This window comes from Epinephelus fuscoguttatus, linkage group LG10, assembly GCF_011397635.1.
Source record: "Epinephelus fuscoguttatus linkage group LG10, E.fuscoguttatus.final_Chr_v1".
NCBI lineage: Eukaryota > Metazoa > Chordata > Actinopteri > Perciformes > Serranidae > Epinephelus > Epinephelus fuscoguttatus.
In genome coordinates, this window is record NC_064761.1 from 27262062 (window position 1) to 27288632 (window position 26571).

The 26571-nt window shown below is 40.2% G+C and overlaps 1 protein-coding gene across 6 annotated transcripts in view; it reads left to right on the forward strand.

The window, feature by feature from the left end:
• LOC125895649 (voltage-dependent R-type calcium channel subunit alpha-1E) overlaps positions 1-26571 on the forward strand; it is a 149228-nt gene that overhangs the window by 13449 nt on the left and 109208 nt on the right. For 5 of the 6 annotated variants that reach the window (XM_049587667.1, XM_049587666.1, XM_049587670.1 and 2 more), the window contains exon 2: positions 4030-4592. In XM_049587667.1, coding sequence (XP_049443624.1) covers positions 4063-4592 — 530 coding nt within the window. In that variant the 5' untranslated portion in view covers positions 4030-4062. Of the gene's footprint in view, positions 1-1595; positions 1693-4029; positions 4593-26571 lie in introns of those variants that run through there. The other variant, XM_049587668.1, reaches the window with a different exon arrangement.

A 26571-nucleotide genomic window follows, 5' to 3' on the forward strand; every position in this document is an offset into this window, starting at 1 on the left:
ATAGATAGCCTATGTATCAAAGGAAAGAGGACAGGACTTGATAGAACCCAGTGTTTTCTGTCAGCTCATAATCATTAAGCAGCTACATATAATTTAAGTCCCTTTACCGATTGTCCCATAACCCCCTGGAGAGCTGGATTCAACATGTCAGAGGTAATGGGCTTGGTCAGTGAGATTTTGTTTGAATTGTTTCCCTGAAAAGAAAACCTGTTAAAGTGTGCTTCAGTGAATGAGTTACAATTACTTGACTTCGGGCAGGGCTGGTCATTCCAATCAGTGTGGAACCTGAGTGCAATAATTTGATTTTAGTCCCTTCTTCATGTGGAGGCAATGTCCTGCTAGGCTATTCCAGTAAATTTGTTTATTTGCCAGTTACTCAGTATAAAAATAAAATATATATTTTAGGAGTTGTCAGAAAGGCAGACGTGTGATCCTGCAGCAGCACAGTAGTTTAAAAACAACTCTGCTTCATCTGGGCGTAGAACCTGTTGCCTGTTGTTGTTATGACCACCACTGTCTGACTGTCACATTGTTTCTCTCTAATTATTATACTAATTATGATAAATGAAATTAGCTCAAAAGTAGCTGGAAAAAAAGCATTGAAGTATGATATTTCCCTGCTAAGTGAGATATGGAGCTTAGGTGCATCGCTGCATGATGTTTCCCAGTGTCTTTTATACTAATTACAAAACTTTAAATCCAACACTTTGGTTTTTGCTCCCATTTTCACAGGTTTAAGTTAAGATATGAGACTTTTTTATGCACACAAAAGCCTTATTTCTCTCAAATCGTGGTTGCAAAGTTGTGGGAATTTGTGTTAGTGGGCACTTCTACAAGCATTTCTTTAGTGGTAGTCATGTGAAATCATCATTAAAGTTTTTTGTCACGATGAAACAGCAAATTTTAGAGAAGCCTTTTAGTGGTTTCTCTGCCTGATTTTAAAGCTTTCATAGGTGCAAGGACGAATGAGTCAGTTGGATCTTGCCATTGTGCATAGGTGTTCTACTATTTCTACATGTAACTGTGTATCTTTTCTGTTTTTTATTGCGTGGTTGTTTGGCTGTAACTTTTTGTGTGCTGTTGTCTTGGCCAGGTCTCCCTTGTAAAAGCAATCATTGATCTCAACAGGACTTATGTGGTTAAATAAATAAAAGAAGCACCCCAATAAAAGATTGTGACCATTACAAGGCACACCTGTGTAGTAATGATGCTATTTAATTAGCAGCTAGATATGCCACACCTGTCAGGTGGGGTGGATTATCTTGGAAAAGTTCTCACCAACATGGATTTTAACAAATTTGCAACCACAATCTGAGAGATAAAGTCTTCGATGTGCATAAAAAGTCCCATATTTTTAACTTAAATCTGTGAAAAACTGGAGCTAAAACAAAAATGTTTTCGTTTAATGTATAATGTAACAAAACACAAGTTATTTTTGCAGCTAAATTGGGTAAATGTATATTTTTCTTTTTGATTTCTGCTCAGTCACACTTGCATTATCAATCTTTTATTGGCCACATGAGGGCAGCACACCCACATGTAAACACAACGTCTACATTTTAATGCCGGATGACGTCGCTGTAAATATGATAGCTAACAAATACTAGCTTACAGTTGCTAATTTACACATACAGCAGACGAGGAGCCAAAGTATAATTTATTTGGACTCGTGTTCCTGTTTACCTGACAAATGTAGGTTGAATATCTACGCTCTTTTTTCAACTCCTTAGGGGGAAAAGTTGGCTCTTTTAGCCGCTAAATGCTTCACTATGCTCACAGGCTAACGGCTAGCGGCTACCATTAACTGCTAACGGCTAACTTCTACTGTTAACTGCTCACGGCTAACTGCTAATTGTGTCTACCTGCTGTTTGGTGCTGAGCTGCTAGCTTACAGTTGGTTTAACTTAAATGCAACGAAAAGAGTGGTTATAAGACTGTAAACTGTAAAACAATGAATTGGAAGATGCTATAAGAGAGACTCCACTGTCTGTGTGGGAATTGGTAAATAATTGTTCAGCTGAACAACATTTATACCAGGCTACCAGTTGGCCCATATTAACTCTAATGAGCTGAGCCTGTCTGCCTTGCCTCAGGAAAACACTGTTTGATGATTAATTTGCAGTAGACTTTTGCCACATTTTTTCCATTTATTAAATTTGTTTTTTTTACCCCAGTAAAATTTATGTCACTTTCGGCTTCATGAATTTAATAAATCACATTGTTGCTGATTTATTTGCGTTGCCATAAACAAAGTACAAAGGAACAAATCTCTCTTATCAATCTCTGTTCTACTGCTCCTCACCCTAAAGCTCATTGTTATTCACTGGGATTTAGTAAACAGAAGATATTAGCAAATCAAACAGGGTGTCATTTCAGTTTGTGCAAAAATGTTGCTATGTGGAGCTGTTGGTGGAGACCTCCAGAAATCAATGAGGTGCAGCTTTCTTGTACAAGTGATAGCATCGTCAGCTCAAGAGGGTCTCTGATCATTAGTGCCTCATTCATAGCAGTGCGTCCACTTACTGACAGCAGTCTAATTAAAGGCTCTAGGGGTGTTTAAGCAGTCTGACGCATTTTAAGTAGATGCTCAAGACAGTTGAATAGCTTTCATCCTTTTATTCTTACCTGCCCTGTACAACAACACAACATCCTCCTTTTACGGCTCCATATCTTCAAGGCAAGAGTTATTTAGAACCATTTCTCTCCAAGGGCCTGTAAAAGCAGAAATCTATCATTCAGCTAACAAAAATGGTGAGGGCTCCATAAAGCTAGAGACGGAGCAGCAGAAACATGCAGGCTTTTGCAGCATGTCAGGCAATAAGATGTACTTGCTTAGCACATACCTGAAACCAGAGTAGTGCTCACTCCTAAATGTTCTTACCAGATAAAGGAGAAGATGGGTTGATAAAATTAATTTCTCTCTATTTCTTCTCACTTCTTAATTGGACCATTAAGCCCAGCACTGGTACTATCATATGATTATTTGTTTTCAGGGGTTGTGTTACAGCTTATCTAATTGGTTCTGGTGCTCAGAGGAGTGGTAACATGTTAAACTCTATGAAGACAGTTAGAGCTGTTGGGCCACTGGGATATTGCCTCAGGGGGTTAGATGAACAAATTTATACCCAGGAGCTGGATGTCTTCAGGCTTTTGATGTACTGCAGCTTTAACGCGACCCCCAAGCACAAGATGGCTGAGTGGCTGCACCTGTATGTAGGTTGTGTCTAGATGGTAACCCCAGATTGGTGAAAACTCTCACTAAATTGCATATCCCATTTTTCAAGTGATTTTTTTTAACCCAAAGCATTATCTTTTTCTAACCCTACCAAGTGCTATTTTTGCCTAAATCCAACAAGACCATAACTAGAGTGCTTGGTACAGCGAGTCAAGAACACTTTGAAGCAGCTTGGGAGAGTTCTGCAAATCTAGGGATACTATCTGTATCTGTGTATTTCACAAAAAGATATCTGCATTTGAATACCGATTGACAGCATGCTGGAAGTGAGCAGGGCTTATACTGAAAATTTTTAGAAATCACCTACTTGTAATTTGTATTTTTAGTGCATCGTCAAAAAATTTGAAAAGAAAATCTAAACTGAGTCTGAATAAAAGCTATGCAGTCGCTTATATTGTGTGAAATATAATAGGAGGTTTTAACAGTGTGGAAATACAAGTCAGAATTGCACTGGGACAGATAATTGTGAAGTTGCTCTGAAGTGTTTATGACGAGAAATTTGAAAGCTGTCTCCAAAAATCAATTTCCTATTGTAAAGTCTCAAATCTGGGTGTTTGTATTTCAGCACATCATCTGTTCATGCCAAAAAAAAAAAAAATCAAATTTGTTTACATCCCTAGTCTGCACAGCTTCATTTACAGTCGGAGTTAATTTCACTGAATAAAGATCCAGACAGTCTTGGGAATCTTTGATGTCTATCAGGGTTTGTACATTAATGTTATGTGTCTCTCGCTGTTTCTTTCCTTGTACTCCATTTCCTCCCTCTTATTTCCTTTTCTATTTCCTTCCTGCAGCACTATGCTGAGATCCTGGGCAGCCTTCCCACCATGCTGGAACTGGGCTCCTGTTCGGTCAGCTCTCAGTCTCTGACAGGGGACCACAATGCTTTGGGGCTACCTAGGGCCTCATCAGGGCCGGAGTGTCCGGTGGGGGGTCTGGGCATGGGGGCGATGTGTGGTAGCAGCACCCCGAGGCACCACATGCTTCAGTCGTCCCCAACAGACTGTGAGAACTGGCAGAAGCATCGTGCAGGGCTGGCCGAAAGGTCCAGCCTGTTGTCTGAGTCCCACTCCCTCCTGGAACCCCAAAGTCTCTCAACCAGTTATGATGCCCTCTACCTCCCACACATATCTGGCAATGCTCCCCCTTTACATCCGAACCGTCTCGGCCTCTCTCTTGACGTGGCCTCGACTTTTGACGTCGGAGGGGGAATGCTGGGGGTGGATGGAGATTTGGCAGTCAGTCCCAATGTGATGAAGAGACGTCGGGGCGGCCTGATTGAGCAGAGGGACATTGTCAAAGCCCACCAGGCTCATAAGATTCACAGCACACCGCAGGCACGACGCAAGGAATGGGAGTGAGTATGATGCTGATACAAATGTAGAATCATTCATCTCTCTTTTTTCTCACCTGCTAAATTATCCTTAATAGTCATATAAAAACAGACCACAGCTGCAGCTGCATACTATAATTGCTTTAACATTTGTGACTATGATTTTTTCACTTTGTCTGTATATGAAGATGTTTTGGAATCTCAGAGTACAATGTTATTATATTTAAAGGGACAGTTCATCCCAAAATCAAAAACATATTTTTTCCTGTAGTGCTATTTATCAGTCTAGATTGTTTTGGTGGGTGTTGCAAAGTGTTGGAGATATCGGCCGTAGAGATGTTTGCCTTCTTTCATATAATGAAACAAGATGGCTTGTGGTGCTCAAAGTGCCCCCCCAAAAAACAGCAATGTGTCTTTCCAGAAATCATGACCTGGTTACTCAAGATAATCCACAGACCTTGTTGTGAGGGGTTTCATGTAGCAACAGTTTTCTTTCTACCAAACTACACCCGCCAATTGTATCACAGTGCAAAAGGAAGCACGTATCTTTTCATGGACAAGAGGCTTGTGCTTGTGACATCACGAAATGTAAACATTAATGGCATCCTCCTTATCTGAGCTGTAACGTTAACTAGCTCAGTGTTAGATGCACTCATTCTTCTGTGCGGTGATACAGTTGGTGGGTGTAGTTTGGTAAAAGGAAAGTGATTACATAAAACAGCTCACAACAAAGTCTAAGGATTATCTTAAGTAACCCGGTCTGATTCTGTTGAGTTTTTCAAATATATTTTTTCGGCAGTTTGAGCACCACAAGAAGAGTGCCATCTAGTTAAATTGTATTAGACAGAAGGCAGACATCTCTACAGCTGATATCTCCAGCACTTGGCAACTTACACCAAAACAGTCTAGATAGATAAATAGCACTACAGGTAAGGGGAAAAGTAGTATTTTTGATCTTGGGATGAACTGTCCCTTAGATATAGTGCATTGCTTTGTTGCAGCCACACTCTGGGAAACACTTAATCTGTATAGTCCAATTATAGTATTCAGCCAGGGCTCAGGTAGGGCTGGATGATACAGACAAAATCTGGTATAACTGTAATTTCATTGTGAAATAGTCAATTTTCGAGACAATACAACAAAAAGTCTGAGTCAGAGAACATTCGAAACTAATGTTCACACCTGCCTTCAGACGTCACTCTGTAGAAATGTTTCATATCAGTTCCTGGTATAATAAAGTTCTACGTAATACTGAGAATTCTCAAGCCAGTTTCCCCAAAAAACCTCTTTCACCAACTTGGTTAGAACAATATCAAGGCAGCTGGCAGTGGGCTTCATGCCATAAATGATTTTATCAAGTAGAGGAAGAGAGATGGGCAGAAAAATCTCAAATGCTGGTAGACTCTTGTGCGGAGTAGCTTTATTAGGAGTGATGTATTCAGCTTCATATTTTCAACCTTGTCTAAAAGGAATTTTTTAAACGTCCTTGCGAGTTATTGTTGAGGGGTCCAGGCTCGGTCTATGAGGGAGTTTTATAACAGAGTCAATGGTGCTGAATAAGATTCTTGGATTATGGCAGCTATTCTCATTAATACTTGAAAAAACATTTGGCTCTTGCATCCTTAATAGGTAGCACTGTGTGTTCACTGTGTGCTCATTCACATGCTCATATCACATGCATGTGTGTGTGTGTGTGTGTGTGTGTGTGTGAATGTTAAAGTCCCTGTGTGTGTGTGTGTGTGTGTGCGCGTGTGTATTTACTGGTTTCCTGCCCTGTGGCGCTGTGAAATTTCTAGCTGATTATAGCGGTGACGCCCCCCTCTGTTTCCCTGCTGAAGCTGGAGCTTCACCTCTAGTGGTGTAGGCACCCTCTGTGCCCTCCCTCCTGCCTCACCACAGGTACAGGATGCCACATCCCTTTATGAGTTATGTCTATAGCTAAAGAGACAGGCTTGGTGAGCATGACAGCAGAGGGAAAGTGGGAGGATAGATGGGAGGTGGAGAGGAGATGGATGACGTACAGTGAATGCAGGGGAAGAGATGAGGAGAGGAGAGACAAATGTGAAGTTGAAATAAGAGGAGTAAATTGCGGACTGAGAACCTTTCCCTGCTTTAATTTGCATTTGATATTTAAGTCCATGTGACAGTGGTATTGATGTGGCTGATTACTGGCTCACCAGGCCTGTAGAGATGCTCCGTCATGGACCTGATAACTATTCACTCCACTGCCTGATATAATTATCACAATACTACATGATATATCTACACTTCATCTGTTGAGAGGACAATGACCAGAGTGAGTCAGGATGTGTTACAACCATGAACATCCACCTCTCAGGGCCACTTAGCGACAAACCCGCAGCCACCTGACGCGAGGATGGAAAATGAGATGTTGCACCTGAGCCAAAGTGTGCACCTGTTTTTGTTTTTCAAAGGAAATTAGTCTGTTTTCAATCCAAGTGAGAGCAATATGTTAGGAAAAAGAGAGCATATGTGAGGTTTTGCCCAGTTATCAGCAGAGCTCATGCATGGTAATATTACTCGGTCCATCACTCAGTTTGTCCCTCTTTTCATTTTAGCCTGTAGCAAGATGTCTCAACTGGTGGTCAGTTTGTCATGAAGTTTTGGATGCATGCTTGCAGTCCCCAGTGAAGTACTTCTGAAACTATACCTACCCCATGGCCTGTCATATAATGCCATCAGCATGTTAAAATTTCTAGGGATAGACCAATATGGATTTTTTAGGGCCGATGCCGATACCGATTTTTTTCCATCACCCTTAGCCGATGAGCAATTATGGACTGCCGATTTTCTTGAGCCGATATTTGGGGCCGATACTGCTTTTGCTCCCTCAATTTACATAAAAAGAAAATGACACAATGATAACAAATATTACAGGTCTCAAGTTTAAAATAAGAAACATTTATTGAACAGTAAAAAATACTAAAACAAGATGGAAAGTTGAGGTAGAACAGGTAGAATATTATTATTATTATTATTATACATTCAAATAAAACAAAGAGTTCAGTGCTCTTAAATCTTCCAGTAATGTCTTTATAAAATAAACAAATATTTAAGCTGAAGCATAAATAAAACAACAACTACTGTACACAGTAGGATTCAACAGCTTTGTTCAACTTAACCACATACTTTCAAATGAAAAAAACTGGCAGGGAAAAATAAATCCGCGAACCCATGTGCGTATCGGCCGATGCCGATACAAGTAAAAAACTCAAATATCGGCCCGATATATCGGCTGGCCAATGTATCGGTCTATCCTTAAAAATTTCCCCTCAATGTATACTTATATTCATGACAATGTGGCTTAAAACTCATGGCTGGATTGCCAAGGCATTTGCTGTGGACATTCATGACTCCCTGAACATGTTCCCTTAAGTTTTCTCTAGAGTCATCATCAGGCCAAATTTCTCAGATTGCCATGAAAAATGTTTTCACACTCTCAAGAGGATCTCTGTCCAATTTGGCCTTGACATGACCTTCCCATTTTGCACAACCCGTGTTGTCCACATGATAGCTACTTGCTAGCACATTAAGGGCACCCTTTACACCCACCGCAAAGTGGTGCACAGCGGTGCACAGTACAGTACCACTGTCATTGCTAGTTTCAGACCAACCCAGTTGTCGTTTTCACGGCTAGTGCCCACATTGTGTAAGTAGCAAATGTAGCCTACTTGTGTCCATCTGTGCACCCACAGGTGTATAGGTCTTAAATTGACACATGGTCAGATGCATTGTAGGCGGACTGCTGCTTTGAGGCAGCAGAAAGTGGGGGTTACGGGTGGGTGAAATACATCATCATTGAAGAAAATATTAATGACATTGTCTGAAATATGATTGTAGTGCAGAGCAGAGCTGTTGTCCGTTGCTGCTCCACAGCAGACTCACCATTATGAGAGATGCTGTGCGCATTTATACATGAGTGTAACTTCTTTGATTATTTCAGAAGCTAAAAGATTTTAACTACAGTTTTCCCTGTAGTATAGTCACACGTGAGTTGAATTAACATTGGTGAATATTTGCCTCCCGTTCACTTCCATTCATTTTGAGCAGAACAAAACATTTGCTTCTGTTGGCAAAGCAAATTCACATCTTGGCATTGTGTGGAGTTCAACTTTGGTAAACTTTCACCAGCCAAGTCACAGCCTTAACAGTAGCAAAGGAGTATGTGTGGAGGAAACATTTTATTTATTTATTTATTTAACCTTTATTTAGCCAGGTTAGTCCCGTTGAGATTAAGAATCTCTTTTTCAAGGGAGACCTGGCCAAGACGGTCAGCAGCAAAAACACAAAGTTGCAGACAGAGACATACAGGGAGAACAAGTACAATTCACAAGCACTAAAATTTGCATAAAGAAAAACTACCAATAAATCAAGACGAGTGTTTCTGGGAGTAATTTGTACAAACAGTCAAGCTAAAAACATCGACATCCCATAGAAACTGCTTCCAAGTCCTTCATTTTAGATTTAAAAACATTTAACAACACAAGCTCCTTCAGTTTTAAATCATTCTGCAACAAATTCCAGGCTGAGGGTGCAGAATACCCAAAAGCCCTTTTCCCAATTTCAGTCCGAGCATTTGGGACAGAGAGCATAAAGAGGTCCTGAGAACGCAGTGAGTACTGCCCGGTGTTTGACATTGACTGTTGCCTTGTCTTACCAGCCAATATCTTATGTTATTGGCCATGAAAGATACAAACAGCCCCACATGAGAGATGCTGCCTGGCTGGCAGTGAGTCAGGAAACAGGCATGGTACGTAAGAAAAAGGAAAAATGTTCAAAAATATTATACTTTGCTGTATTTATTAGCAAGCTAGCTAACATTACCCGGCAAGCTAAGTTTCCGTGTCTGTCACGTCCAGCGCTGCCCACATTTAGCAGGAATATCACCTTGGTAGGCAATGATGACTCACCTGCAGTCACTTCTGTGTGAACGTACCTTAAATGTCCCACAATATTGGCTGCAGTAACATTTCTGCATGCACTGCATTACTCTCTGCAGAAAACTGCTCCCTCCTCCAGTTTGCTGAATCTACAATGTAAATAGTGATAATCCAGGTGCAGATGCTATGTTTAATCATCACAGTGGAGTTGGACATGCCCTAAATGCACTTGCAACATGCACTTTACGTAGAACATGCGCTAGAGATCATTTAAATATACCCCTAGATGTTGTAATTTAACATGCATAGATATATACTCTGCCTGATAACCTTTGCTGAGTGTATTCCAAGAGGAAGAACGCATTTGAGTCTGGTGTTTCCATGACCTGTAGTGCTACTCTGTCATACTGCACATTTTTATTCCTCTGTTTGGTTTGCCTGAACATAATTAGCATGTCACATAGCGGGCTTCTCTTGATAGACATGTTGAAACAGCAAACACTACTTTATAAATGAAGCAATTAAACCTCCAGTTCTGGTAACTTGTCCTGCTTTTGGCAAGGACTGAAAGTGTATTTTGCATGTTTGTGGCTATTTACAAATGCATTTGTGTGTGAATCTGTGTGTATGTACATTTGTAGCATTTGACACTTGGTGGTCTGGATAAAAACATCCTTTCGGAAGTGCTTGATGAAATAACAGTACTTAGAGCTTGGCCTTAATGACAGTAATCAGACTGAATCAAGCTGGCATTTAAACCACATCAGGAGTAGATGTTGGTCACAAATAGAGGAGAGCACTAAAAGTGTTTTGGTCTTTGTTTGACCTTGGTGCCGTGTGTGTGTGTGTGTGTGTGTGTGTGTGTGTATGTGTGTGTGTTTGTGCTTGAAATGTGTGTGTGTTTTCACCTCTGAGGGACAAGGTAGCATAGAGAGGAAGAGAGAATGCTATGTCAAAATGTTCTTCATGTTTTGTGCACAATTTTATACACATTTTATTAAATTTAGCTGTATAGACAGAATTAGAAATCTTTTGAAACATTGACTGCTTGTACATGGACATGCATAACCCGTTTATGAGGCTTGTCTGGGTTATGATCATATTCAGGATATGGTGTTTACAGGAGCACAGAGAACTGGGTTATTTATATTACCTGTATACACAAAAATACTAGTAACCCAGTTACTGATTGCTGCAGCTGTCTATTTGTGCAGGTGCTGTGACAAACCAACAATGGGAGATAAGAATTATAGGACATATTGAACACTACTCTGTACATTTACTTCAACTTTTCAACTCAATGGCTAATTTCTTCTCTGCTTCAATCGCTAACGGCTTTCTGTTCTGTCCTTATCTATCTCTCTCTCTCCTAACCTTAACCAACACACACACAAACTATGTAGTTACTCACCTAACGAGCAGTGGATGGAGATACACAGCCTCTTTAATTACTGAAAGACAAAACTCTGTTTCTTCATTGCTCCAGATATAAGACGGTTTCTCTTCCGCCATAGTTTGTATGTTTGTTATGTCACTCGACTGAAGATGCACCTGTGCTGGTAGTCGGTGGCTTTCAGTAACCAGGATAAGGTGTATACATGCAACAGTATCCTGATTTCTTTTGGGACACTCCACCTTGCATATTTGTGTTTCTCATAAGTGGGATAAGGTTTTATCCTGGTCTCTGAAAATGGGATATTGTGTTTACGTGCTTAAACACATAAGCGGATACCACAAAAGTTCTGCAGATTCTTGAAAAACTTTTCTGTACAACACAAACTGGTCAGCTTGGTTACAGTTCTTGGTGTTGTGGCATAATTGTTTAGACCTTAAGACAGACCCTCAATATCAGTAGGGTCGCCAGCTGGTATGTCATGCTGTGTACTGCAGGACAGAAGACGCATTTCCAGAATGGCCTTATTGAAGTAAAGAGAGGAGCCGTAAAAGGGGAGCTGCTGGCTGTGTGGTTAATTTAAATGATGCAAGCCAAAGATTCAAGGCAGTTAGAGTTGTTAAACTAATGGCAACATATGCTAAATCCATGACTCATTAAACTGAACTTGAAAACGGAGCCAGTGCAGACTTCTGAAAGAGCGGGAAGACTATCAAGCCTGAGCACAAGGCCAGTTTCCAAGTGACAGCACTTTGAATGAGACTATACCCCAGGATGATTTTTAATGTTTTCTGGGAACAACTGGTAGTCATTTTTTAGTATGTTGATAGTGTGTGTACTGGGAGTTGTCTAATGTGGAGTCTTGAATTCGTTCCTTGATTTGCTTTGATTTCCATTCTCTTGGGTCCAATGTCACACCTGCATTTGTGTGTTTGTCATCTTCTACACTGAATAACTCCTCTGTCTGAGGGCTCTTATGCACTCCTTAGCTCTGCCGGCACACATTTACAGTAAACGAATGCAGGATGAATGAGACTGAAGTGGCTAAGTGCAGTGTTAATACAATAGCGGCTCTCCACAGTCTCTGGACAATTCAATTGGACAGTAATCACTAAAGCTTCTTCGTGGTGTTGTTAAAAGATATTTCATAAAAGAGTAAATGGCACTTTTCTTTTTCCTCCTCTTGACACGCACAGAGACAAACACAGAGGGTAAACATCAGTAATCATCTGTTTTTGTTTTGATGTTTTACTAAAAGCATTTAGAAAGATGGGTAAATTTACATTGTGTATTCCAATGCACTTTGACAATGTCGAAAATGAGACTGAGTGAATACATGCAGTCTCATTAGACGTTTAACTTTGCTAACTTATCATTGGACCAAGGTTTCTTTAGACATAATTGTTGTTAGACATTATTGTTGTTAAAAAAAACAACAATTTAATTTCTAACAGTTAAAGCAGGAAATACTTTACCCTCTCTCTACTCACATTTGTGTGTTTCACATCAAAGCTGCTTTTTGTTTTTTTAGAGAAAATATGTCACCCTTTTTATATAATTTTGAAACATTCGTAAATTTACATTTGTCCCCAGATGGATTACCTTGCACTTAAACAATCTTTCCACTCGGCTTCCCTTAGCATTTCTAACTAGTATTGTTTTTGGCGCCACTGTCGCAACAACAATTTGATCGCTTTCCATTTTTCTTAGAGCCTTGTATCTACAGACGATACAAGACGAACTGCAGCTTGTTTTCTACAGTTACTCCAGTTGTTTCACCGTCCACCATTTCCACTACTGGGGACAGTAACTGCAAATAACCTTCACTGATACTTGTTGATACTGGGGAAGACAAAAGCACTATATTCTTTCTGTTTTAGTTACACAATTGTTGACGCGGGTGTAAATCGAGTCTGTTTTTTACCAATCTAAATGCAGATGGTGTCATATTAGAGTTGGGTTGGTTTCCATTTTCCTGGTATGGTATAGTGTACAGGCTCAGACTGGTTTGATTTTATGTAAACTGGCTAAACTGGCATTCGTTATTAACATGTTCTGGCACATTAAAGCATAGTCTTAATCAGTAGCCTGTGCTGATGGCATTATGGTGCGAAATTTAACCTGTATTGCACTAATAATAAGCAATATGACACAGAGATTAGCATGATATTATGAAAGTTCATGTGTTTTTTGGGGGTTGTCGAGACATGGCAGAGTTAGTCTCTCAAGAAAACAAACTGTGCCAATATGGCAACTTTTTGGATTTAAAGCTTGCAAAATAACTGCCCAAACTGGCCACAGGTGACGCAGTGCACCGCTTCAAGCTGATCAGTTGATTGTTGACCTTTTGTCTTTTGTATTTATTCCCACCGCTTATTTAAAAAGCACTGCAATGGCGGCTTAATGATGTTGAAATGAGGATTTATCTATACAACATGTTATTTCAACAAACAAAAAACAAAATAAGGTGGTAGCTGGCCGGAAGGAGATCCCTGGGAAGCTGAAAGTTTCTAGTAAGGTAAATGACCCTCGCTAATGACAAGCTAGGCAACTTGCTGTTGGCTACAGTGCACTGTACTGTCATTTTCCCTGTAAATACTACAATTTCATATGTGTTTACTGTTTAAAAAGTAACATTACAAACGTAGTAAGATAGCAGGTAGGCTACTCATCCATCTTTCATCGCTACGATTTTACGCAATGCAACACGATATTCTGACACTTGCTGTTAGGATACAGTGTCTTGTCAGACTCTGGAGCAGCTGCTGATTTAAGTGCAATGCCTGGCAAAAACATAGTATACCCATCCACTCTGGTGTTTGGCATATTATCAAACCAGTCTAAAAAATCTTCACATAGGTCTAACCCTAGTCGTTATTTTATAGCTATTACATTTTTTATGGCCCGACACACTGTCTGTATGTTGTAGTAGTTCCTTGGCTGCCGTGCTGACCAGCAACACATGCGCATACACACACACATTTATATAAATATCTGCACACTGAAGCGGTATTGAGGGATGTCAGATCAACAGTTCATGCAATACTTCACCAGTGATGTATTCTGTATATGCTGCAGGCCTCAGTGGTTACACAAAAAAGATGAAGACACCAGCACATCATCATTGCTGTTGCCACTCTGTGTGTGTGTGTGTGTGTGTGTGTGTGTGTGCGTGCGTGCGTGCGTGCGTGTGCATGCATTGTGTTATCAGTGGTCATCTGTGCAGGGCTGTGCGTCCTGTCCATATTGGCTCTATTCTCGGCAGGAGTGTTTACAGACTTGGGCACAGTGTGTGTGATCCTCATTTCTTCTGATCACAACCTGATTGGAGCACACTGGCTATGCCGCTGGCCATCCATAAAGCGTCTGCCTGACTTCATTGCTCACAGCTGCAGTTGGAAAATTGCCTGTTTACAGCAGTGTCAGTGTTTTTATTCTTTACACACAAAGCACAAGCCTCATTATTTTTCCACTGGTACAAAGAACAGGGTTCAAGGTTCTTGTTTTAGTTGAAGTCTGCATGAAGCATTCTGAGTGTAGCAAGACCAAAACCAAATGACTTTTTGTAAGTGGCATGGCTCTTGGACTCTTTGGACCTGACTGAAATACCTAAACATTGGTTATTGTTGGACTGACATTAAATTTTATAAATGCATTCGTGGTCCTCAAAGGATGAAGCCGACTGGCTTGGTGATCCCTAGACCTTTCTCGTAGCTCCACCATGAAGGGTACATTTGTGGTTTTGAATGAAATGTCTTGGCAACTATTTGATAGATTGACATTAAGTTTTGCGCAGACATTCATGTCCTCCTCGGGATGATTTTTAATAACTCTGGTGATCCCTTCATTTTTTATTGTGACATCATCAGGTATTTTCATTTGTCCAATACTTTGGTTTATGATCAAATACTTGCAAAACTAATGACATTCACAATAGCCTCAGTTGTTGGGAAAAGCCCCGATAAACATCAGCAGCTCACAACATGTTGACGTTTTTAAGTATTTAGCCCCTAAAATAAAGACCTTTTTGGTAATGTTTCCTTTCTAATTGATATTTATAAGTTGTACTTTTAGTGTAAATTGGCAAATGATAGCATGCTAAAATATGATTTGCAAAAAATCAGCTCAAAGCACAACTTTATCAAATGAAAGCCTCACAGATTCACTAGCATGGCTGCAGACTTGTCAGTCTTGTTAGAAAGATCCTGCGTTCATCATTTAACTTTGGTCGTGCTAATTTTGCCAAAAGCCTGGTGAGATACTTGTTCATATTCAGCATGAGCATTGATTTGGCAAAATGTCGACATTAACTTTTTCAGCGAGTTAATCCTCAGAGTACACAGTTTACTCTTGGCTTTCTCTCTGTTTTTCTTTCTGATCTTTTTTACAGACTTGACTGTCAGAGAAAATCTATAACTGTGTGTCCTCTTCCTCCTTGAAAAAAAAAAACATTTGAAGAAATAGTATCTGCACAATTTGATCCATGCAATTTCTTGCTTCCATGTCTGTCTCTTTTCGATAAAACTCACTGATGAGTTCACAAAGACTGGATTATGGCTGCTGATAGCATCATGAATTGTGCATCACTTGCAACCACTATCTGCCCTGTCTTCAAGGTCAGATTCAAAAAAGATAATACATTATGATATTATAGAGAAAACTCACCTATTAAGATTTGCAGCTTAGTGCAAATTTTCCTTTTTGTGAATCTTGCTTTTGTGCCATGAACACAGAAGGCACAACAATGGCAGAGAGAAGAGGAAAACCGATTCCTAAAAAATTTCAGGCAAGGAAATTTGATCACTGAAAAGCCTGGGCCTAAGATGCCTTATAAATGCCCTTCAAAACCAACTCTCTGAAGATGTTAAGAATTTTACTGTAGGTGCATGTGGCCTTTAGTGCTGATCTTTGTGAATTGGACTGTTTTTACAATGATGCTTATTTGCATTGAAAGGATTCAATTGTGTGCCAACTGTATGCATATTACCTAATTTAAATATGTGCAAATAGCACACGAACACTGAGATGCTACGTGCTTGGTAGCACAGTTAGAGGTGCATTTCATTCTGTGTGGGTGCTTTCAGAATTACACGGTTTCTTTTTGTCTTATATGTACAGGTTTAGCAACCGCAAAAGCTGCACAGTCGCCCTTGAATGTTCTGTGAAGCTGCTCTGCAGAGCTGTGAAGCAATAATCTGTGGAAACAGTGACGCTACCTCTGGGTTCAGTCTGTCTGCCTCTCAGTGTTTGTCTGTCCACATAAAGCATTAGCTCTGAAAGAGCGCTTGCACTCTGCTGCCCTTGGAGGGCCTCACACATCGGTTTATTGTTAACCTGTTGAGCTGCCAGTCAGACGCATATTCAGGAGGGAAGGCTCAGGGATTTACAAAGTCCGTCACTTAGTCAGCCAGCAAGTCCGCCACCGGCTCATTCACACATTCTTTCAAAAACTGAGGGAGCGTGTGATTGATGTTTCAAACAGTCGTGTAATTGGACAGCAAGCCATGCAATCTAAATGTCATGCGAGCCTGTTTGTTCATTCATATCAGTTTCACAAGATTTGCTTAAGGGGCTCGACTGCAGTCGTAGGTTAAATTTAGTTTTATTATACTCCGCCGTATTCTTAGAGCTACAGTTACTCACTTGTGCTCAGTTTGAGGTCAATGGTCGATTTTCCTAAAAGGTCATCTTTGGCAGCTTTGCTGCTTCCATCTATGTTTTACTACTGAAGGTTTGACACTTTATTCAGTCTGACCCTTTCTAATTTCATCAGTACACAACTAAAGGAGAATCTGTCTCTCCTTGTATCTGTCTTCTTCTCCTTCATTATTGTCTCCCTGTCAGAGTCAGACAGACACCCAGCGCAGTGTAAATGTCAGAGCTGTTTGTCATAAGTGAATTATTAATGATGACACGCTGAAAAGCCATTTTCCGTGCCACAAAACCATGTGTCTGTCAAACAATATGCAGAATGGGGAAGGTGGCAATATTGAAGGAGAACATGCGTCGAGAGAAAACTGTATAAATGTTTGTTCGCTTGCGCACTCCATAATAATGTTTTCGTTTCATTCAAGCCAGCATATTTGTTTTATGACAAGGATGTATTTGTTTGTGCTGCATTAAGGGTGGAGAGCTTCTCATTAACTGATAAAATGATATACTGCTGTGCTCAGTTTCACACTCAGCCTCCCTTGTTTCTTTGTTTGCTGTCTCTCTCTGTCTGTCTTCCTCTGTTTGGATGGCAAAATGTTGCAAACTGACACTGCTGATGACCATCACAGAGACGGAGAGAGATCATGAGTTATCAGGATGTGTGATCTGTCAGGAGATGATGGTGTCCAAGTTTGACTAAATGTTGCTCGGGGTGTAAAATGAAGACAGTGAAGAAATGGGAAGTTTAGAAGTGCAGCAAAAGCAGACAGATACAGAGAGAAGTGGTATGAAACTTTTTTTGACAGATTTTTTTTGAGCGTACATGATTGACCTCATGTTGCTTTCTCATTTGTGAATGCTTTAAAGCCTGCGAATAATAACATTTATATTTTATCGCTCTAATTATTGCATAGTCATTGCTCTCTGTGGTTTTGATTATTACAGTTGCTGCAAAGATTGATGAAACCAGTTAGTGTTTAGAAATGGCTTTCGTGATGCATATGGTATTGTCACAAAATCCTCGATATGATTCAGGCTGGGGACCTTTTTGCACGCCATTCCTTTCTCTCTTTCTGTACCTATGTACCTCTCAGTCTCTATTGTCACTATCAATAAAGGCAAAAATGCCAGCATTGCTTTGAGCTAAATGCTAACATCAGCATGCCAACAATGACAATGCTAACATGCTGATGTTAAGCAGGTATAATGTTTACCTCTAAGTTCAGCATGTTAGCATGTTAACATATGCTAATTAGCACTAAACACGTAGTACTGGCAAAGTTAATAGGACATAAACTTGCCTGGGATGTTTTATTTGCTCTGGCAGATGCGTCTGTTCCCCCTCCGCTTTGCGCAGATTTTCAGCAGCCTGAGACATGCTTGGCCAATCCCAACCATTTATTTAATACGGGGCATATTTGAGACAAAGACCATAAAAAGGAACACTATTGAGGCATTTACAAAAACAACTAAGATGGCTGCAGCTGATGGGGAACTTTCTGTCTGCTATGCATTAGTATTGAACAAACTGGATGGTATATTTTAGTTGAGAACAAGAAGAACAGTCATTTATTCAACAGGATCTGACTAAAATTTAGTCTACTCATATGCCAACTCATCTCTGCATGCTGTAGTCTGTTTATATTTGTCTGTTGCTCAGGGCGTTATTTTTGTCCCACTTTGTGCCAAGTTCTACCCTAAGACACTGTGACTGGCCATCTACACTGAGCAGACCTGGTCACTGGTTGCTCAGTGTGATGTCACATGTTAATTACCCGTTGATAATGCCCCTTGGGAATCGAAAATGAACTTAAAGGTTACAGCCTAATTCGCAGTCATGATTTGTCCTGGCTATGTCAGGCTAGATATAAACTAAAGTATTGGACAAATTAAAATTTTGACCTGAGGATGGTGCTAGATGAAAAGGTAAGAGATTACCAAAGTGATTACATTTCATGCCGTGGGGACCATGAACAGATCAGTGTCACTATTTTGTAATTAAATTATAAAGAGACATTAGTCCAGAGCTCAACACCCTCCAACGGCCTATATTTGGCTCCACGCCGAGGATCATCTGTGTGTCCCCATTTCTCTGTTCCCCATTCTTTCAGTATTACAGCCTTAAATGTTACTACCATGCATCTCCGGGCTCGTGCCCTGCTTTACTGACACCAGCTATGTCTCCTGAGGGAGCTCTCTGTGAAATATGGCCTCCGGTCTTCCCATTCAACACCACATGATGTTGCCTGCTCTCTCATATACACTTGCACGTTCACGTTCAGATTGACACACACCAAAAACAGACACATTTTGTTCAGCTCTGAGTCGAAATGCATATGGTTTGCCGGCACTTGCACTTGAAAATGTAGAGCATTTATTATCTGTTTAATAATTAATAAGCCCATAGATGTGCCGATAACTCACTTGCTAGAAGCAATATCTTGAAATACTGTTTCAGGCTCTGAGCTGGATGGATTTTTATGTCTCATTTTATGTTTATTTTAAGTAAGTGAGTGAGCTCGAAGAAGCGTAACTGTCTGAAATGTAATTCTGGGAAATAAAACAGAAGGCTGCCTGAGGAACATAAAGCTAGATCCAAGTTAATCTGAACACTTGATTGAGAAAAACATTATTTATTGACCTAGAAGCATCTTCGATCAGCTACTGTCAAAATAACAATGAATTCATGTTAGATAATTACTTTAACTTGATTTACTCGCAGAAAGATTTATTCGCAGGAGAGATGCATTTTTCTGAGCAGCTGGTTTGCTATACAGGCTAAAGCTGCACTTTGTGATGACCTCCCACTCTGCTCTATGATATGAAACCATTTAGCACAGGAAGCAGTGTGACCTGTCAACCTGTACACACGCACAGAAGCAAATAAAACACCCTTGTGTAATAATGTTTGGCTTGAGAAATGACACCTTAACACCCTTTAAAAACGGGAACATGCTATCAGGTAACATGAGCAAGGAAGTGATTTAAAGGCACTATGTGCAACAATTTCAGTTGTTCTTTGAGACAAACAAATTTTGCACTCAAAAGTGTGTCCTAGCACATGTGTATTTACCTCCATCAGCGTATCTAAGGACGTCCGTAAACTCTGAAATTCTCATTTACATATACATTGCGACCGGTGTCTCATCACGTACGTGTGACATCTTGAAAATACAGGTACGTACAGGGACATACTTGAGAAATACGGAATCGCTTTTCGGTTTCCGCCTGCAGGTAGAATGACGAAAAGCAGCAGTAAGCAGGCTAGTCACAAGTGCCGGTGCATTTGAAAAAAGGAGCGTGACTGGCAATTTCAAAAAACGAGGGTCAGCATCAGGGTAGCCTTTCCCAGGTGGAGAGAGCAGCTGAAGGAGAATCACAGCTAACAACGGCTAACAGCTGTCTTATTAGCATTTTTAATAAACCAAATCTACCAGCGCAGGAAATGTAGCATAATGCAATGCAGCAAAATGTATTTTAGCCACCTAAAGAGACAAATTAGTTTAAGCGTATGCTGTATTTCAGCACTTAACCTTACACACTAACCAACTGAGGCAGCAGTCGATCAACAGCTCTTTGTTCTGTAAAAAAAATCCTGTTTTTGACAGTGGAGTCCGGTGGCTTTACGATAAGAGCTTCAGTTCCCCATCGGACAGGGCTGTCTGACAGCAAGGTAAAGCACTGAAAATATTCTAAACATACACTTGAACACTTACATTTGGATTATTTTGGGTGGGAATTTTTTAGGTGGCTAAAAACTAACCAATTGAGGCAGTGTTTGCTTCAGGCTGTTTGATTTTATGTATGCCATGGATGTATAAAGAGATTTGGAAACTGCATTGGCGGGCCCCTGTTCATTTGAAGTTGCTCAGTGGCACATGAAGCCAAGAAGAGCTCGGTTTTCGTGGTATGATATTTGTTGAATCTTCCGCACTGTGGGGCCCATAGAGCAAGTGCCCTAGAGACTGGCCGAGCGGCTAACATCTGGTTTAGCCCTAACTTGAATCAAACAGCTCTTCTAGACTCTTGAAATGTTCTGGGACCAAACTGATCAAATCCCTGGTGAAACTACTCATTTCGTGGGGGTTGTGACACTCAGAAAAATGTATCTACTGATACACAATGTAAGTCAATAGGTAAAAGTCTTTTTGGGCCCCATGGCATCACGTGACAGACCTGGAAGTTGTAGTTCCATGTATGGCCGCTATGTAAAATTGGCTTTAGAGGCTGGCACTGTTCCTGGGGGCCTTTTTATATGCCACGGGGTTGTTCTAAGCAGAGGTTATTGTAAATAAACATTATGATTTGGTCTATTGAAAAATGTATTTTAAACAACAAAAGCACTTTAATTCTTAAAATTCCTTTGCTTCTTGGGGAAGACTATTATAATTTATAGCTTTAAGTCAGGGATTAGTTGGAAATATCAACTGAAGTGTGGAAACAGTCCTCGGTGCTCCTTTTTATTATGTCTAGAACAAAGCTTTAATACCTACCGTATTTTAATAGCTGTGTGGGAAGACTGAGTGTGTCTGCATACATGATAAAACTGGCTTAGCTGTCATGTGCTTCTTTGGACATTAAAGTCCTGACACTCAGAGGAGGATGAATGTGCGCCTGGTCGTAGACCTTGAATTCACTCCCCTACGTTAATTCAAAGCTTCAGATTTAAATATCAAAGATGATTGTGCTGTGCTCTGAGAGTTCAATGCTGTTAGCTTATTGGAGCAAATAATACCTTTGTAGTGCAACAGGATTTCTTTCAGCCATGGATGCTTTCAAGCCAAATGGACTTAGCAGGGGGCCTAAGCTATATCTAAATTGCCTTTTTTGGCCCCTGTTTTCAGATTACAATTCAGTGGCAGGCTGGGGAGTATGTGGCCAGCATCAAGATCCACACATTAGACTTTGGTGGAGAATAATATGCACGGAAACAAGCCAGAGACACGCCTGAAGTGTGTGTGTGAGATATTCATCACATCCATTTCCACCCCAAAACCAGAGGGAGCCCAAATGTTGCAGCTGCATGACTTATGTTGCCCCAGGAGGGGAGTAGTTCTGACAAATGGGGAAGAAGGATGCTGGGTAAGCAAACTGAGTCGTTATCAATATCCAACACAGAGGCAAATTGCAACTTCAACGTCTTGTCTGTGACCCCTAGTGGAGCTGCTGAGAACTGCTTACTGAACAGACAGGCTCATGCATGCATTCATGAGACAAATGGATGGTGTTTTAACCCGAGAAGTAATCGTTTGTTTATATCATGATGCCATTTGAAATTAGTAAGTAAATGTGTTGAATAAGGCATCAAGATCCACAGGAAAAAAAGGAATAATTGAAATTGATTTTTTGAGAATTATTCATGCAGGGGTACAACGAGATCAAGAAACTGCCACCTCCCATATTTAAGGCTCTTTTCAGGTTTAATGTGGCACACTGGACCTCCCCCTGCATGCTGAAACATTGGTGAAGAGAAGCAGCCCTCTGGACTGCAAACACACACAGAACTGATGAATCATTCCTCCATCTTATTCATCTCAAGCCAAAGTTTGATTTGATCCTGCGTGTGTTAGATTAACGTTGTTTAGCCCACCAGAGGCCATTCATAATCCACAGTCTTAGTGATTCACTGCAGCTTCAGCTGAGCTTTTCTGCACAGTATGTTTTGCAGATCTGAGCAGCTGCCACTTAAGAAGCCATTAGGTAATGATGTGGGGAAATACTGTCGTGTGGAGTGAAAAATCAAGCACACCAAATCTGCAGCTGCTGGGACAGTTTTAGTAATCTAAGTAAAGTATCCACCACCCTACCAGCCTTCTGCTTATGACTAGCAGACCCTTGCACACCTCTTTGGTAAATTTATAGCTGCCTGTTGACAGTATTGATCTGTCGGGCTGCCAGTTTGATTATTAACACCCATTTCATTCACTCTGATTTTGAGCCCAATAGATATATGGACTCATGGATGGTTTAATTTAAAAAGTAAATAGCTGCAGCACCAATCACTCACTCGGAAATCCTTATTCATGGCTTTTCTTGATTAACCCACCTGCTCCCTTTTCACTGTATATTATGATGGATTTCCATCATCAGGATATAATGGTTTTTTTTTCTTGGTTTTGCACCATGTTTCTGATCTCTAAACCATTGCCCATCGATGCTGTGTAAACTTCCTCCCAGTCACCTAAATGAGTTACTTTTGTCAAACAAGAAAATGCAAACCTACAAACCTATGCTTTCCTCTTTTCAAGCTCCTTTCAGCTCTCATCATGAAATTTGACAGTTCTTCTATATTATCACAAGTAAATTCAGGCAATTTAGAGAGGAGGACTCAAATGCAGACAAACACCCACACACAAGGCAAACAGGTAGGATGAAGGAGAACGTAATAAAGACAGTCATCAGAGACGGGCTTATAAACTGGCAACAGGATGGTAGTTTAAGTCCGAAGACTCGTATTAATCTAAGAGGGCACGACCGGTGAGCAGGTTAGGAGCATGTGGAGATGGGCTGGTATATATACTGTGAGGAGTAACTGGGTTGGGGTGAGGAACAGTTGAGCAGGTAGATGTCAGAGTCAGGTTAATGGGACCATATGGAAGGTCTGAGGGCATCTGGTGGGTTGATGGAGAACAGCAGGTCTGGAAAGTTCCTAAGAAATGCATCATGGTACAGAGGGATGTGAGAAGTGGCTGGAGGGAGAGGGTAGACTGAGCAAAATAAAAACAACTGAGGCAGCTGCTGTGACAGTAAATGGTTTTCACATGGGTCACAACTTTAAAGAATATGTCCCTCTAATGTTAATTGTTTATATAAAAATATAGAAAAATGAATAACTGCTGTTGTCAGACAACACATCAATTGTTAGACGTCACCCGTACTTTTATTTGTCAAATTTTGCATCTTTGAACTTGAATTGATGCAATTTCTGTCCTGTTAAATAATGTAGTACCTCTATGTGTCACTAGATGGAGATAGTTGCTCAGCAATCATATTTCTCACCACCTTTGCCTTTATTCAAGGGAAGATTATGTAGCATTAGACAGATTTTAGGAAGCATAATGTGACAGTAGGGTTAGTACACATATAAATTAATGTCAGACTGATATACAAGGCCAACACTGGCCTCTTAATTAAATATGAAACATTAGCTGTGATGGTGGCTTCCTTGACAGGTATAGTACGTTAAAACAGCCTGCCAAACCTGCCAGGACATTCAATCTTCTTTGCAGAATTAATTCCTTCATTAACTGTTTAATTATGTCTTTCATAGCTTGATTCTTCATTTTAAGAAGTAATGTTTCCCAGAGTTTTCTGTATTATTGGTGTGATGTATCACATAGCCTCAAGAAACAGGTGCTAAAAGGTAAAGAGTAAAGAGAAGTTACGCTTCAATGACATTCAAAGTCTGTCCCAGTGTCATTAACATTTTTTTTGTATACATTGACAAACATAGGACAATAATTATCGAAATTATAAATTGGACTTTAATAAAATGTAAGTGCTATTTCAGAGGGTTTTCCACAGTTAACTCTAAATTATTATGAGGACATTTAAGGAATACTTTGCGATTTTAAACCAGCTTTGTATCGTAGCAATGTGGGTAGTATGTTCCAATGAACTCTGTTAAACCTCCCTACCAGCGCCCAGATCTCTCTTATCATCTCAGAGCTCATATCAGATTTTCTCTGGCTCTAGGGCTGTTGCTTGAGCTACAGATTATATGTCTGCATTTTTGTATGCTGGCCACTACGCCCACAAAGAGAATAGAAGCAGATTGACATTTTACAAACACTGTAATACAAGAAATTGTGAACATGAAGTGGGTGCTGTACTTTTTCAGAGGCTGAAAGAACTGAGATGAAATGCTAAAACTAATCAGTTCTGTTCAAATGTGAACCAAGATTATGTGACTGTGTTTCTTATTTCTGGCCTCACATGTTTTCAGAAACATACCGTAAAACTTCAATTAAAAGCCTAGTCCAAATTAAATACATCATCCCTTTTAAGTGTCTGGTGCGGGTACACATTTTGACAAATAAATGCCTGTGTCAATTAGACATCTGGTCTGGTTGCCAGGCAGTTTATTTTTTATAGATGTTCTTTGGATGCATAAAACCAGGTTGTTGGCTACCCACTTGAGCTAATGTTAGATAGCTGTTTAGATTGTGTATACAGATGTAAATGTTTGAACTTTTATCAACATTAGCTCAGTTAGATTCTCCACAATTCAATCATTCAGTTTAGTTTCAGAAACCATGAGCACCAGAAAAGGCTGCAATTCAGTCAGATTTACTGGCATAACGGTCAAAAATGGTAACTTAAGTTATTCATATTCCTTTAGTCTGTAAGGGTCCACTGTTGAAAAGAATGAAAAGGGTTTTTCATACAAATTAATCCAAGATGTCAATATTGTTTTAACAGGATAAAGTGGTGTTGTATAAGTATGTCAGGTGCTATAATCCTCAAGTACTGTAAAAAGAGTGTCTTAACACTCACTTTCTCTAATGCGAAGTCTGTCAGAGCTAGATTAAATGAATGATTTGTAATTGATATGGTATTTGAAGCCTAATTTTTATACAAGTAATATTCATACTGGTTCACATAAACAATTTGATTGTTTTGCCTCATCTTTGTTGAGCAACAGTTTTGCTCAAAAGTAATTTAAGGCCTGTCCCATATAGACGCTCTCCCAAAAATAAGCCTGTTGACTTCAGTGATAATAGCCTTCGCCTCTAATTGAAGTTTTACGGTATTTTAACTTACCCTTTAACTGTAGTTAGAGATTGTTTGTTACCAGACAGCCACTCTATTCTTTCCTGTGTCAAAACGGCTAAGCTCAAATTACATTGCCCACCAACAGGAGCGTTTATTGGTCTGGTGGGATGCAGTGCATTCTGGTAGTTGTAGGTTTTCTACCTTCTGAACAGAAGTGAATGCCATAGCACTTTTTCTCTGTTCTCTCTGGTCATATAGCATCTGTATCAAAAGTATTTGTGTCTTTCTACTTCACTTCCATCCTTCCAGCAGTCAAATACTTCTATGCTATGCTCATCTTAACGTTAACTCAACAGTGTGCTGCACTGCAGTGTTTTCATCTTGTGCTCAACTCCCTTGGGCCTCAAAAGCTGTGTAAAGCCTGTTTGAATGAATCTCTGAAACACATTTGGTCAGTGTACAGCTAATCCTCTTCTAAGTCAATAAGTTCACCGCAGCAGATCCAGAGGAGGAAAAAGACACAGTTGTCTACAACTAATGCTGCAAAATCCTAATCCACTGCTCTTTATCTTTCTAAATGAAGTCACTTAAATTAATCGAGCATCTCAGTCAGCCATATAAATGTCAGCATTTTGTTTTCTGGTTGTTGCGTGCAGCACACCATTCATAGCCCAACTGTTGCTTTAACCACTTTAAACTTGCAATATGGCAGAAACCAGGTTAACAACATGCTTGTAGATGGAGTCATTTGTCTGGAGACGATGATCATAACTCAGCCCCCCCCGTAGGGAACGATGATTTATATAGCTTATTCCATAAAATCTAGGGTTACGGTGACAGATTCACGGGGCTGAGAATAGGGGGCATGTCAGTTCAGTTGCTAGGAAACAAGTAGGAGGAAGACAACAGTGGAAGGCATAAATCTGGGTTGGGTAAAGAGAGAGAGAGAGAGGGAAAGACAGCTGGAGAGATAGAAGAGGGTGAGACAGAAGGAGTGCGAGAGACAGGCGGAGAAATCATGCCACAGGGTAAATGTGTTTCATCATATTTCCTTTGGGCGCTGAACATGGCCAGGAAACAAATCAACAGTGCTGCTATTTCCATGCCGTGTTATTACAGAGAGATGACTATTGATTCTGCCAAACCCACTTATAATTATTCCTGTTTCTATGATCAAAAACCCTTTCTCAATGTAAAGCACAGAAATTCAAACGGTGGTTCTTGTACAGCTCATCATTAACACACCCAGACACATGCAAAGCCACACACACACACACACACACACATACACACGTAGTCCTCTCATGTTCTAGCCATTTCCATCTCAATGAAGCTAAATATA